The sequence below is a fragment of the Cavia porcellus genome, unplaced genomic scaffold (genome assembly GCF_034190915.1).
Source record: "Cavia porcellus strain 051 isolate PalLab524CR breed Dunkin Hartley unplaced genomic scaffold, mCavPor4.1 scaffold_30, whole genome shotgun sequence".
Taxonomy (NCBI): Eukaryota; Metazoa; Chordata; class Mammalia; order Rodentia; family Caviidae; genus Cavia; species Cavia porcellus.
This window is the reverse complement of record NW_026947513.1, coordinates 26,868,014-26,881,305: the sequence shown is the minus strand read 5'-3', so window position 1 is coordinate 26,881,305 and position 13,292 is coordinate 26,868,014. Positions and strand designations below refer to the sequence as shown.

General features: G+C 35.3%; 1 protein-coding gene across 2 annotated transcripts in view; it reads right to left on the bottom strand.

Moving 5' to 3' along the window:
* The window catches only part of Atp10d (ATPase phospholipid transporting 10D (putative)), an 88,584-nt gene that overhangs the window by 37,616 nt on the left and 37,676 nt on the right, over positions 1-13,292 (bottom strand). For both annotated transcript variants that reach the window (XM_003471567.5, XM_063240621.1), the window contains exons 5-9: positions 12,904-12,989; positions 7,228-7,334; positions 6,840-6,971; positions 6,318-6,445; positions 5,960-6,212 (exon numbers count right to left, since the gene is read on the bottom strand). In XM_003471567.5, coding sequence (XP_003471615.2) covers positions 5,960-6,212; positions 6,318-6,445; positions 6,840-6,971; positions 7,228-7,334; positions 12,904-12,989 — 706 coding nt within the window. The remainder of the gene's footprint in view (positions 1-5,959; positions 6,213-6,317; positions 6,446-6,839; positions 6,972-7,227; positions 7,335-12,903; positions 12,990-13,292) is intronic.

Below are 13,292 nucleotides of genomic sequence, written 5' to 3'. Positions count from 1 at the left end.
GACGTGCATATGTCTTAGTTATTTTATTTGTTACTAAGACATTCTATTTGATGACTAAAGTCAGGACAGAAAAGGTTTATTCTTTATAGTTTTTGGAGTTTTTAGTCTATATTTAGTTGGCTCCAAGGCAGGGTGGCATGGCTGGGCCGCAGTTTATGGCAGCTGCAAACAGCAAGGCAGAAACTGGCTAAAGAGAGAGCGAGACACACCTTCTTCCTGCCATTACATTACATGCTGGCTCCACCCCTAGGTGGGTGTAGCACTGACACTATCAATTTAAGCTCTAGACAATGAATCAATCACAAATGCATAATGCAAATGCATGAGGCCTGGGAGCCACCGACATAAACCATGACATTCTACCCCTGGCCCCCAGGACTCATGCACATCTTTTATATAAAGGACATTTAGTCCACCTCTAAGAGTTGTCAAAGTCCTAACAGTTTCAGCACTGCTGAAAAGTCTGTCTTAAGTCTCTTCTAGGATCTATGGCAAACTCTTAATTGTAACCCCTGTACAAATGAAACAAGGTTAGACATTTTTGAAATACAAAGACACAAGATAAACATTACCATTCTAAAAGTTACAAACAGGGGAATATAAAGCACGGGAAACCAAGCAAGTCTAACATCCAGCAGGATGAACGTTAAGTCTTAGAGTTTTATGCTCAGCATCTGAAGCAGTCTGGTTGCAAGCTCCAAAAGGCTTGGGTGATTTCACCCCCACGGCACTTTTAGGGATTTCAGCTCTCTCAGCATTTCTCTTAAACCCTCTCTGCTCACTTTGTGCAGCTCTTTTTAGACGATCCCTGTTTCTAGCTTTTTCAAACTTTTGGGGTTTCTATTGCATCTTTGGCTTTACCCTTACATCTTTACAAATTGCCCTCTCAGGGGCACACTGCTTGGCCTCCCAGACCCTTTGTAATCGAGGTGGAAGCCATCTTACCCTCAGAATTTGTGCATTTTCCTTGCACCTAAAATAAAAACTATGTGGATGCCACCAAGGTTTATTGCCATCTGAAGCAGTAGCCAGGTTTTTTTTTTTTTTTCTCTTGGCTGTTAGGGATCCATTGTCTAGATCCCTGAGCTCTATGAACCTGATTGTGAAGGAAAGCTTTTCTATGTTGCCAACCTTTTGGAACCTCATGTGGCCTCCATCAACATTCTGGAGCATGGTGCTCTGCAGCTTTTTCCTTCAAGCAAATTCTTTCACTTTTGCAGTTTTGAAGCTGCAAAGGGTGGAGACCCATTGCTTTCTGGGATGCCCCAGGGCCATCTTTTTTAATTCTCTGTTTCTCCTCAGCAATCAAAGCCTTAACTCTGTCTTTATAATCCACAGCTTTCCTGGAATTTTCCTTTTGGCCAAACTCACAGTATTGTATATTACCCTGTTGGGCTCTTTGCTCTTGATTTGCAACATAAAGCTGGCTAAAAGCCCCCAACAATGGCCACGCCACAGCCTCAACATTTGACCGCTTTGAAATTTCCTTTTTCAGATTAATCAGTCTATTGCTTTTAGTTTCAATCTCAGGCAAGGTCTCTGGGCATGAGCAAAATGCAGACAAACTTTCTGCCAAGCCATAACACACATCATGGGGAATCCAACAACCAATGCAGTCCTTCTTTCCAGCAGAAATCTCCCAAGCCTGGTCTTTACCATAAGGCTTTCTATCTGCCTTTTGGTCTCCTGAGGTCTGACCAGAATCTCCTTTACAGAACAGACTAAGCTGCTCCAGCTCTATGCAACCAAATGACATGTCCAAACCTTTCCAAACTCTGCCCACAAGCTGTTTCCAAAGCCTCTCAAAAAACTGGTCAGGTATAGTTGCAGCAAACGACCCCACTCCTGATACCAAATTCTGTCTCAGTGACTTTTTCCTTGTCACTGAGACAAATACCTGATGACCAAAGTTGGGAAAGGAAAGGCTTATTTATTACAGTTTTTGGAGTTTTTAGTCCATACTCAGTTGGCTCCAAGGCAGGGTGGCATGGCTGAGCACAATTTATGGTGGCTGCAAACAGCAAGGCAGAAACTGGCTAAAGAGAGAGCGAGACACATCTTCTTCCCGCCATTACATTACATGCTGGCTCCACCCCTATGTGGGTATAGCACTGACACTATCAATCTAAGCTCTAGACAGTGAACCAATCACAAATGCATAATGCAAATACATGAGGCTTGGGGACCACCAACATAAACCATGACAGCATATTCATGGACTAAGGTAGGAGAAAGCTAGCTAATGGTGGCCCTTTTAATTGTATGTTTTTTTATGAAGCATTATTGTTGCAAGATGCAAGACACTGCCTGAACAGAAAAATTTATGGTGAATTAATTCTGGGAAACAGTAACCTTGCAAATGCATAGCAGATATTTAGCTATAGGATTGTGTATCACAAAACATGACTACTAACCACATTAACTAATAGTAGTTATATAAATTATGGAAATTTCTATATACAATAAAATATAACCATTAGAAGAATAAGGAGAGAATGATAGGTGGTCATAATGAAAACTGGTTATAAAACTAAAAGCATATTGTTATGTCACTCTTATTAGAAACCTATCCCCCCATGCACACACACACACACACACACACACACACACACACACTGCCACAAAAATATATGCACACACATAAAAGATTAAAAAATACAATAAAATGCCTAACAATGGTCTACTTTGGGGGACATTGATGCTTTTAAAATATGCATATTTTGGCTTATCTGAAATTTCTGTAATACTGATTTGTAATTAAATGCTACTAATAAAGAGTCATAATGAAATACATTAGATTCAATATAACTCACTAATTTTTGGTTCTCTGATAAATATTCAAATTTAATCCCTTACATTCATAGGCAACAAAAGTTTGCTTAAAAATCTGTGAACCTAAGAAAAAATATGGCAAATTTATTTTACCAAATTTTTGGCAGATGTTCAATATTACTGGCAGAAATTATATAATAATATTCCCATTTTTAATATCTATAACAATATATCTACAAGAATCAACACATTTTCTTTAATAAAAATACAAAACTTTTGATAAGAGCACCCTACACAAAATTAAAAGATGAGAGGCACAGCCTCAGAACAGTGCCTTAAAATTCTCAGATGGTTCCAAGATTCCTGTCCCCATGGTATGCCTAACTTGCAAGTTTGATTTAGAATATCCTCAAAGAAAGATCCACAGTGAGAAATCATACTGAAGACCACAAGGAAGCAAACTGCTATGCTATGGAAAGGCTGTATGACAGAAAATCTCTAAGACTTGCCAGTGGTCCCTAGATATCAGCCAGGAGAAAATGGGAACCTTGGTCCTACAACCTCAAAACACCAAATTCTGCCAAATACCAGTGATCTAAAAGAAGTAAGACCAGATGATATAAGATGATATAAGTCCCAGCTCACCTGTGGACTTCAGCCTGGTGCGAGACTGAGTAGAAGATGGACCTTTCCTGACCTGCCCAAACCATAAGACAGCATACTGGATTTATATTCTTCTACACTGCTAACTGTTAACGATGTGAGAGAAAACTAATACAATGAGAAATGATGAACCAGGTAAATAACTGCCCATGTATGGAAGAAATGGCTAATATACCATCATAGCTTTTGTTCAAATTACTTAACAACTGGTTCAAAAGTGTGCAAATAAACTTGAGTGCCAGTCACAAACAGCATAGACCAGGATATAAATGAACATCAATAGATAAAACTTCCCTATGAGTTACTAACAACAAAGAAAGCTCATTTAAAAATAGGAAAATAGCATGATCAATTTCCTAAGGAATTTCAGTGGCTAGCTAACATATAAAAAGTTAACCATTTCCTTACTAATCAGAGAAAAATTAAGACAGAAAAGTTAACTATGTCTATAAAACTCACGCAAACTAAAAATCATAGTTTTACCCTGCTATGGTTAGGCATAAAAATGTATTATTTTTCTAGGTTGTAGAAATGTAAATTATCATATTTTAGAGAAATATAGTATAAAATAATCCCATAAATATTTATAATAATGTATACCACATGCCAAATTTTCTTTTATTTGTGATAATTCTAAATCCTATTTATCTATTTCCTTGCCCTTAATTCTAAGCTACATGAAATCAGGGGCTTCTGCTCCATATTCAGAACTCACAAAATACTGTTGAAAGAATAAGTGATGCTAACTGTATGTGCTTTTATTGAAATCCCTAAGCTTAAAAGTCAAAACATGAGAAACTCCAAAATATAAAACTTTGAGCATGATCATGACATGACAAGTGGAAAATTCCATGCTATGAAACTCCATGTCATAAATGAAATTATTAAATAAATTGTACAAACATACTTTCAAGTTAGGTGTGTAAGGTGCTTGTGAGAGACAAGTGAATTTTGTGTTTAGACTTAGGTCTCATATCCAACATACCACATTTTTTACATGAAAGTATTCCAAACTGCACAAAAAAAATCCAAAATCCAGAACATCTCTGTTTCAAGCATTCCAGGTAAGAGATACTCTTGGTAACAGCAAATGAAGTAGTCACCTCTAAGAAGAGGAAACTATGCTCGACCAATTATAATGAGTGGAAGACCATGCTCTTCACATTGTTATGGATTGACTCAGAAAAATGCATGAGACATTGTTTAGTAAAAGAAACACTGAAAACCACTACTACAATATGCTAACTGATAACAGAGAAATATGTGAATCTACTATATGTTCACAAGATACAGAGAAATATGAATGAAGAAATGGTCAATTCTTAAAAAAAAAAAAAACTTGTAATTTGAAATTCACTTCCTTAAACTCAGAAGTTCAGTTCTTAACCAAGCATCAGTGATTATGTGAGGGCCAAATGATGGGGCTAAAAGGAACTTGGACTTCCCTCAGAATGATTTTCAAAATATTTTTCAGAGAGAAAGTGCATAGTGTCATTAGACCTTCAGAAGTATCTATAGTGCAGTATTGTTTTCGCCATACCAATCCAAACCTTCTCCCTGTGTTGGTAATTTACTCTTCTGTTTTTATTACTTTATGAAAGCATAAAATATATACTCATAACCAAATAGTAAGAGAGTAACGATAGTTATTACACTGTTATTATCTTTAAAACAGTTATTAAGTACAAAACATAAAACAAAAAGTTCTTACAAAAAAGAAAATAGTAGGTAACATAAACTTTCAATAAACAAAGATAAACTTTTAGTACAAGTGAAACAAGTTAGCATTATATATTGAAATATTTGTAAATAATGGAATATATAATTTGGCAAAGAATTTAAACATTTCTCTATTTCATATTTATCTGTCTCCTATTTTGCTCTAAAGGACTCAAAAATGAAACCCACAAAATAAAAGACCCAATTAAAAAAATAAGCAATCAAGATGAATAGAAACGTTCTAGATGTACAAATGGTCAATAGACACATGAAAAAATGTTCCTTATCACAGGTCTTAGAAATACAGGTTAAAACCACTCTACTTTTAAAGAAATCATAGCAGTAGACTTTTACCTATGAACTTTTTTACACCATCAAACATATTTATTTAGCAGATTATATCAATGGTAATGCAAATACCAAGTGATACAATGGTACAAATACTAAATGATACAATATGAAATGCTACAATTACTGCAAATTTGCAAAGATATATAAAATTTAAATTTAATATGAGAGAAATAATGATAGCAAGTGATACAAATACTAAGTGATAATCAAATAGTTGAATATTTCATTATATCACTTAGTATTTACTTATCATTTACTGTTTAATTGTATCATTTAGTAGTACATCACAGTATGGACTAACTTTTAAAGGAACAAGAATATAATAGAAAGCCCTTTTGGATAGATTAAATAGTCAAAGTTTAAATATAGCACTTCAGTGCTAAAATTATCAGGCAACTAAGCAGCTAACAAAAAGGTCAAATGTTAGGGATTTCTGTACAAACTCAGCACTCACCATTTTCTTCATGGCAATAATCAAATCCTGCCACACTGCACCTTCGAAAAACCATCTTGTTCTCAGTGAGTGTTCCTGTCTTATCAGAAAAGAGGTACTGAATCTGTCCAAGATCCTCAGCGATGTTCAGGGCTCGGCATTGTACAGTAGAATCCATTTTCTCACTATAGAAATCCACATCACTTTGAATGAAATATATCTGTCCAAGCTTCACAATTTCAATGGAAACATACAGAGAAATGGGAATCAAGACCTGAGGAGCCAAACAATTTTTAAAATATTAACACAGGCTAAAGAATGTGAATATGGCTGGATAATGTACAAGATCTTAAAATTCTATAAGCTGGAAGGAAATTACCTGTAACAAAATGATCATGGTCCAAAACATATAGAATCCTGCCAATGCCGGGGACATCATATGTCCATCAGGATCAGGGATATTAAAGAAGGGCACATTTTCGTATCTGCACAACCAGATTCCATGACCTTTCAAAAAAATATACAGATGAAAAAGAATGTTTATATATACATATATTATGTAAATATAAAAAGTTTATTCCTCAAATAGGAGTGATGACAGTATCCAGTTTGGTTGAATACCAATTGCTTTTGGAAACACATTCAACTTCAAAATACTACAGTCTCTTGTGCCTTTCTCTCTCTAAATCTTATCCTAAGTCCTTTAGTACTATGGCACAGTATAAATGGATATAGTCTACATTAATAGTTTTCAGGCCTAAGTATGATAAATAAAGACACGAGAAAAAAAAAAAAGTATTGGAATATCCCTTTCTAGAACCCAAACATTCTTAAATATCGCTTTGAAAAAGAAACTAAAATTTTACTGCTAAGATGTTAGCAAATAATCAAATTTACCTACCCAATGCACCAGTTAAACACATTATAAGCAGAAGCAGGACACACCAGAGGACATCTGTATTTGCTCTTCTTTCTAATTTACTACGTTTATATCGTGGCCCAGGATTGTTTAGCATTGCTTTGGTTTCATGACCTACACAGAAAACAGAGTGCATCAGAAAAAATACCCATTAGGTAGAAACTAAAGTAAAGATCATATTTAAAAATGACTCTGGCAGACATATTTAAAAATGACTCTGGATCAATACTGTAGTTTGTTTTTGTGATCTGTTAAAGTCTATCAAGACAAAATTTACTTTCTGCTTCCATAGAATATTTTGAATAAATAAAATAATTGTACCTTGCAGAAAAGCACAGAGGAGACAGTGATGAAAATTATAATAGCCAACCTGCATAAACCACAATGCCCACAACAGCCTCTGTATTTCTAATGGTGCATCCTCTGAGCAGTAAATTTTCTTTGCTGAGACCCACACGTTGTTTGTTGGAATGTTCTCTGTAAGAAAGACAGCATGGAAATTTATTTTAAAATGGAAAAGTAGGGGTATGAGTGTTTCTGACTCAAGGGAACGAATTAGGCCGTTCACAGGAAAGGTTTCAAAAGCTGGTTCACTTGCTTTGGTTAGGAGAAGGCTATCAGCAGCTCTGACTCTTACTGCTTTCTGTAACTCATTATTTGTCAATTTCTCTTACTATAAAAACTCAGAAATATTCCAAATAAGAATCTGATTTTCTAGCATACACTGAATTCCATTAGAAATATCTCTTCAGTTAATAGTTGATGAGAGAAAAATTATTAACACAATTAGAAAATAATCACTGCCTATTTGGCTGAAATTTAGGCACTGAACATTGAGGTGAAAAGCTGGCAGGGAGCTGAAGGGGTAAAACTAACATCACCAGTCTGACAATGGGACAAGAGAATTTACACTACCTGATGTATGGGGAAAGGAAGCCGTGGCCCCACAAGCCTTTTACCGAGGTATTAGAGATGAAGCCTCTGACGTTATACACAATACTCCGAGTATGCACATATTAGTGCATTTATCTGTTTGTTATTTTCTAGCAAGAAAAGTCATTTCCGACATTGGCTTCTGAAAGCAACCCTTGACAACTGATAGAAGAACATAAGAGGTCAGAGAAACATCAGTGCAAGGATGCAGTCAAATCAAAAATATAGTCAATTCTGTGAGCAAAATAATCTGTTTTACTTAAGAAATGAATGGTATGGGGTGGAAAGGGGGGGGTCAACATAAGGCAGAGACAATCAGCTCAGTGTGGAAGATGGCAAGTTTTATAAACTAATGGGCCAATTTCTTGGGAGAGGAAATTTCAGAAGTTATCAGTCAAAATAATTTTTAGATTTTGTTTTTGATTTTGTTTGAATAGAACAGGTATTAAAAACATTTTTGAGACAATTTCAGAAACTTGAACAAAGTCCTGGTATGGGAGTAAGCAACGGTTTTATTTCCTTTGGGTATGATAATGGTGCTGTGCCTTTTGAAGTCTTTGTCCGCTGTAGGTAAACAATGAGGCATTTACAGTGCAGATGGGAAGGAAATGGGACAGTTAAAACCAAGCAAGGGAGACTGTTAAATAATTCAAGTGCACAGTAACTCCTTGGCATTCATTATATTTTTTCTTCCACTTTTGTATGTTTTGAAATATCTGTGATAAACAGTCGAAAAATGATCAAAGCAGTTGCTTGACTAGGTGACAAAAAGCCCTGAGCGAAATTATTGAAATACTCAAAAAACAAAGAGTACTATTTTTCACTTATGTTGAAATTGTGCTCATAACTTCAGCTTTAAAATTAGATTGTTTTCTAAGCTATATACTTCGATGTATAAGTTGTTGCTTCTGTCTTGAGTATCTAAACACTGTCAACGTATCTACTCTCCCTGCTCTCTGGAATTACAAAGAAAGGAAAAACTCCTTGGGAAGGCTTCACTCCCCTCCCCCCCATAAGAAAATATATTGTCATTTTACTCCCATAATTTGCAAATATTTTCTTACAACAGGTATCTGTTTCCATTCTTCCAGACACACAAGCTTATGCATGAGGAGGTGATTAACACTAGAAGTACCACCGAGTTTAACTCATCTCCCAGTTATATAGTTGAGGAAATCACATCCCAACACCCAGGTTTGCATTTAGCCTGTCCAGGCAAGCATCAGCTAATTCTCACTGATGTTGCATTCTTTTCTGTAGAGTCCTTATGGGAACTGATTTAACACATAAAACCAGCATTTCCAAAATTCCTTAGTATTAACTTTCCTATCCTAGAAGCCATATTTTCACCAGTATGTAACTTTAAAGGTGCCACCTTTAGATAAAGCCATCTTCTATTTTAGGGCACTTGCTATGAACTGCAAACATGCCCATTGGATGTACGCTATTTATTTGCACACTGCAAATGTAAAATAGTAACTGTCACATGCTCTCTTCATTCAAGAGGTCATGTAAGATCTATTTTATGTGCATGGCAAACACACACAGTCTCAATTCCTCTTGTCTAAAAGGGGTACTCTGATAAAGAAATATGTAAGAGCAAAAAGATATGATAGCTATAATTATAGGTATCTGATACTGAGCATATAAACATAGGGAAAGATCAGTTTTATAAAAGTAAAATCTGAAAAAGTGCAATATGCACAATGAACTTGAGCATCTCAATTTTCGTTAGTTTCGAAAACAAACCACAAAATAGGTAAAGAATAAAGAATTATTTTAATGGATCAAAATAATGCCTCAGAAAAAAAATCACTGCACATTTTAGGATGGATTCTCTTATGAGATGTTCCTCTGGAAATGCCAAGGCCAAAGGATAGACATCAACAGAGCCTGGCCAGTCTGAACACAAGGGAAGGCAGCTCCTGAGGATTCCAGCAGCGCGGCCACTCGAACAGAATCAGGAGGCAGCACAGTGAAACATACTAACACCAGAGACTGCAGTCACCCGCGACCACCAAAGCGCAGACAACACAGTGTCCAGGAACCCAGAGGCAGTTTGTGCAGTCAGAAAGCCAGCAGGGTGTTTCGTTATTCTAACCATAGCCCCACTGCCAAATATAGGCATTGTGAAATTTCCTTCCATCTTGTCACTTGTCTTTCCATTCCCTTAACAGTATCATTTGTTCAGCAGAAGTTGTTAATTTTGATGAGTTCTTTTACTTGTTTATTTTTGTCCTTTTATGCATACATGGTGCTTGGTGTTGCATCTTACAAGTTGTTGTATAACACAGGTAACAAAGACTTTTTGTATTTTTTTGTAACAGTTTTTTAATTTTAGTTTACATTTAAGTCTAGGATACATATTTAAATTAATGTGTGACAAGAAAAAGCTATACATTGAAGTTAATTTTTTAAAAAAAAGCTTAGCTATCTAGCTGTCCCAGAATCACACCTTTCTCCACTAAACTGCTTTTGCACCCTTGTCAAAAACAAGTTCTTCATAAATGTGTAGGTCTATTTCTGGACTCCATAATCTAAATTTATCCACTGATTTATCTTTATGTCAATGTAACACTGTCTTACCCCCAGTACTTTCATGAAAAATCTTAAAAAATCATATGGTGCTATCTTTAACTTTTTTCTTCTCTTCTAAAATTGTTTTACTTATTATAGGCTGACCACATCTCTATATAAATTTTAGAATAAGCTATTTAATTTCCAAAAAATGTTTGCTAGGATTTTGATTGATATTGCACTGAATATATAGATTGGTTTCAGGGAACTGATCATAACAATGCTGAGTCTTGAACCATAAACAGTATATCTCTTTCCATTTATTTAGGTTTTTAATTTCTTTTAGTACTCTATAGTAGTTTTCTGTGTACAGGCCTTTCATGTCTTTTGTCAAATTTTTCCTTGAATATTTTACTTTTTCTGATACTATTATAAATGGTATTTTTAGTATTTCAACATCTGATATCCATTAGTATACAAAAATATAGCTTATTTTAATTTTTTTATCTTGGTTGTATAACATTGCTAAACTCACTTGCTAGTTCTTCTCATTTTTTGAAATCCATGGATTTCATCAGATTTTCTATAAAGACCATCACAACATCCATAAGGAAAATCTCTCTCTGTCTGACTCTCTCTCCCTCCCTTTGGCTCTCTCTTTTTCTTTCTTTCTCTTATTTGCTGCCTCCCACTTCCTTCTCCTGACTAAGGTGTCAGCTAGAACCTCAGTATGCTCGTAACACACGCAGTGATGGAAAATCCACACTTCATTCCTGGTCTTAGGGGCCAAGCCTGGTACTTCACTAATGCATGATACTAACGGTAATTTTTTTATAGATCCTTTTCATTAAGTTGAACAAGCTCTTATCTGTTTTCTGTTTGCAGAAATGAAAATGAAACTTGGTCAAAGACTGTCTCTACATCTATGAGATGATTATCTAGTTTTTCTTTTTCCATTTGTTTAGTATGGCAGATAATGCAGTGTTACTATAGTGAGTTACTCCATTCGATTCTAAATTTTAAGCCAGCTGTACATTTTTTCAATAAGTCTAGGTCATGATGTGGTATCCTTTCTATAACTGTTGGATTCATTTGCTATAATTTTGTGTAGAATGTTTATATTTATGTTCATGATACAGTGATATTACTGTTTCTATATGCTTTTCGTATCAGGATAATGAGATCAGGATTAATTCCAGGCTCAAAAAATGAAAAAGAATTGCAATCATTAAGAAAACAAATGATAACAAATGCTGTTATGGGTACAGTAAATGAGCAGCCCTTCTAAATTTTTGCTAGAGAGGTGAAGTGGTACAACCATTATTGAAATCAGTGTGGAGATTTCTCCAAAACTCAGAATAGAAATTCCATTTGACCCAGCTATTTGACTTCTAGATATCTTCCTAAAGAGTTAAAAGGCATCATATTGCAGTGATAAATGTGTATTAATGTTCATAGTAGAACAATTTATAATAATTAAATCTCAGAAGTGGCGTAAATGCCCATCAGCAGATGAATGGACAAAGAAAATGTGGTATCTGTACATAATAGAATACTACTTGGTTATAAAGAAGAATAAATCTGAGATATTTGTAGGAAAATGGATACACCCGTAAACATAATGCTAAGTGAAATAAACCAGGCACACAAGCTTAAAATACCATATGTTTGCTCTCATTTGAGTAATCCAAAGTACAATCAAAGTAAGGAGCAAAACAGAAGACTGATACAAGGAGATAGAGTTTATGCAAATGGAAAGAGGATCAAGAGATGGAGCATGGGGAGCAAGGGTGTACAGATATTCAAAACGTACCATGCACGTGTACCAACTACCCACAGTGAAAGTAATCATTATATGTTGCAAACCAAAGAAACCAAAGAGAATATATGAACCAAAGAAACCAAAAATATAAACCAAAGAAAAAAGGAATGAAAATGGGGAAAGGGGATCCACAGTCAGAGAGAGGGAGAAGGATATGGAGGAGCAGAATCAAGATGTATTAAATACATGTGCCTGCTCCCTAAGATTAATGTAAACATCATGTACAGCAAACAGGTACTAATATAAAATGAGTTGGGAATTTTTCTCTTCCTATGACTGGCTAATGTGAGGTAGATCTAAAAGTCTCCTTGTAAAAGCCAGGAAAAGTAAGTCAGGCAAGACCCTAAATTTTAGCTAACTTTGAAAAAAGACTGAGGATGTCACAGGAGCCTCCAGATTGAATACTGTTGTGGCTTCCCATATCTTTCATAGACATGTTTTCAGATCACTGGCTAACCTTTGCCAACCAGAATAGTCCACCAGCTATTCTAAATGTGAAGGAGTATCTCATCCTAGCATATAATTTATTGGTTCTATCCAACCATCTCCTTGTAAGCATCAATATGAGAGATTCCATGATTATAATCAAAGTTTTACTGTTGCTGTTGTTTTAAATATGTATAGAGGGGTAAATATCTATCAAATAATTAAGATAAGCCAATTTTACAGGTGGCTAAATTTATGGCCTCTAGCAACTTGGGAAAAGCACCTGAAAGTTTACTGAGTTAAGCACAAGTCCATCCATGCCCACAAAGTTAGTCAGGTATCACTTACAAGAAACCTCGGAATCTGTTGAGGTCATTGTTTGGATTTTCACATTCTATCCTACTGGAGAACTTCTCAGGGTCAACTTCAGAGTCCTAAAAAATATTTTTAAAAGAATCACAAAAAAAGAAAAAGTCAAGGTAAAGGCCTTGACATATAACTATTTTATTACTTTTACAAACCCTTGAGATTATATTAAGGCTTTTTGGTCATTGAGACTTATGCTATAAATTTCCCAGATGAAAGAAAATACAGGCATAATTATGAAATCCTACCTGGGATTAGAATAGTCCTAGAGCTCTAACAAACATCTGCAAGAGCTGGGTATCAGATGCTAGAGTCCACTTAGAACTCTGAAGAAGAGGGCTTCTAATCATAAACACTTTTTTTAATCAATA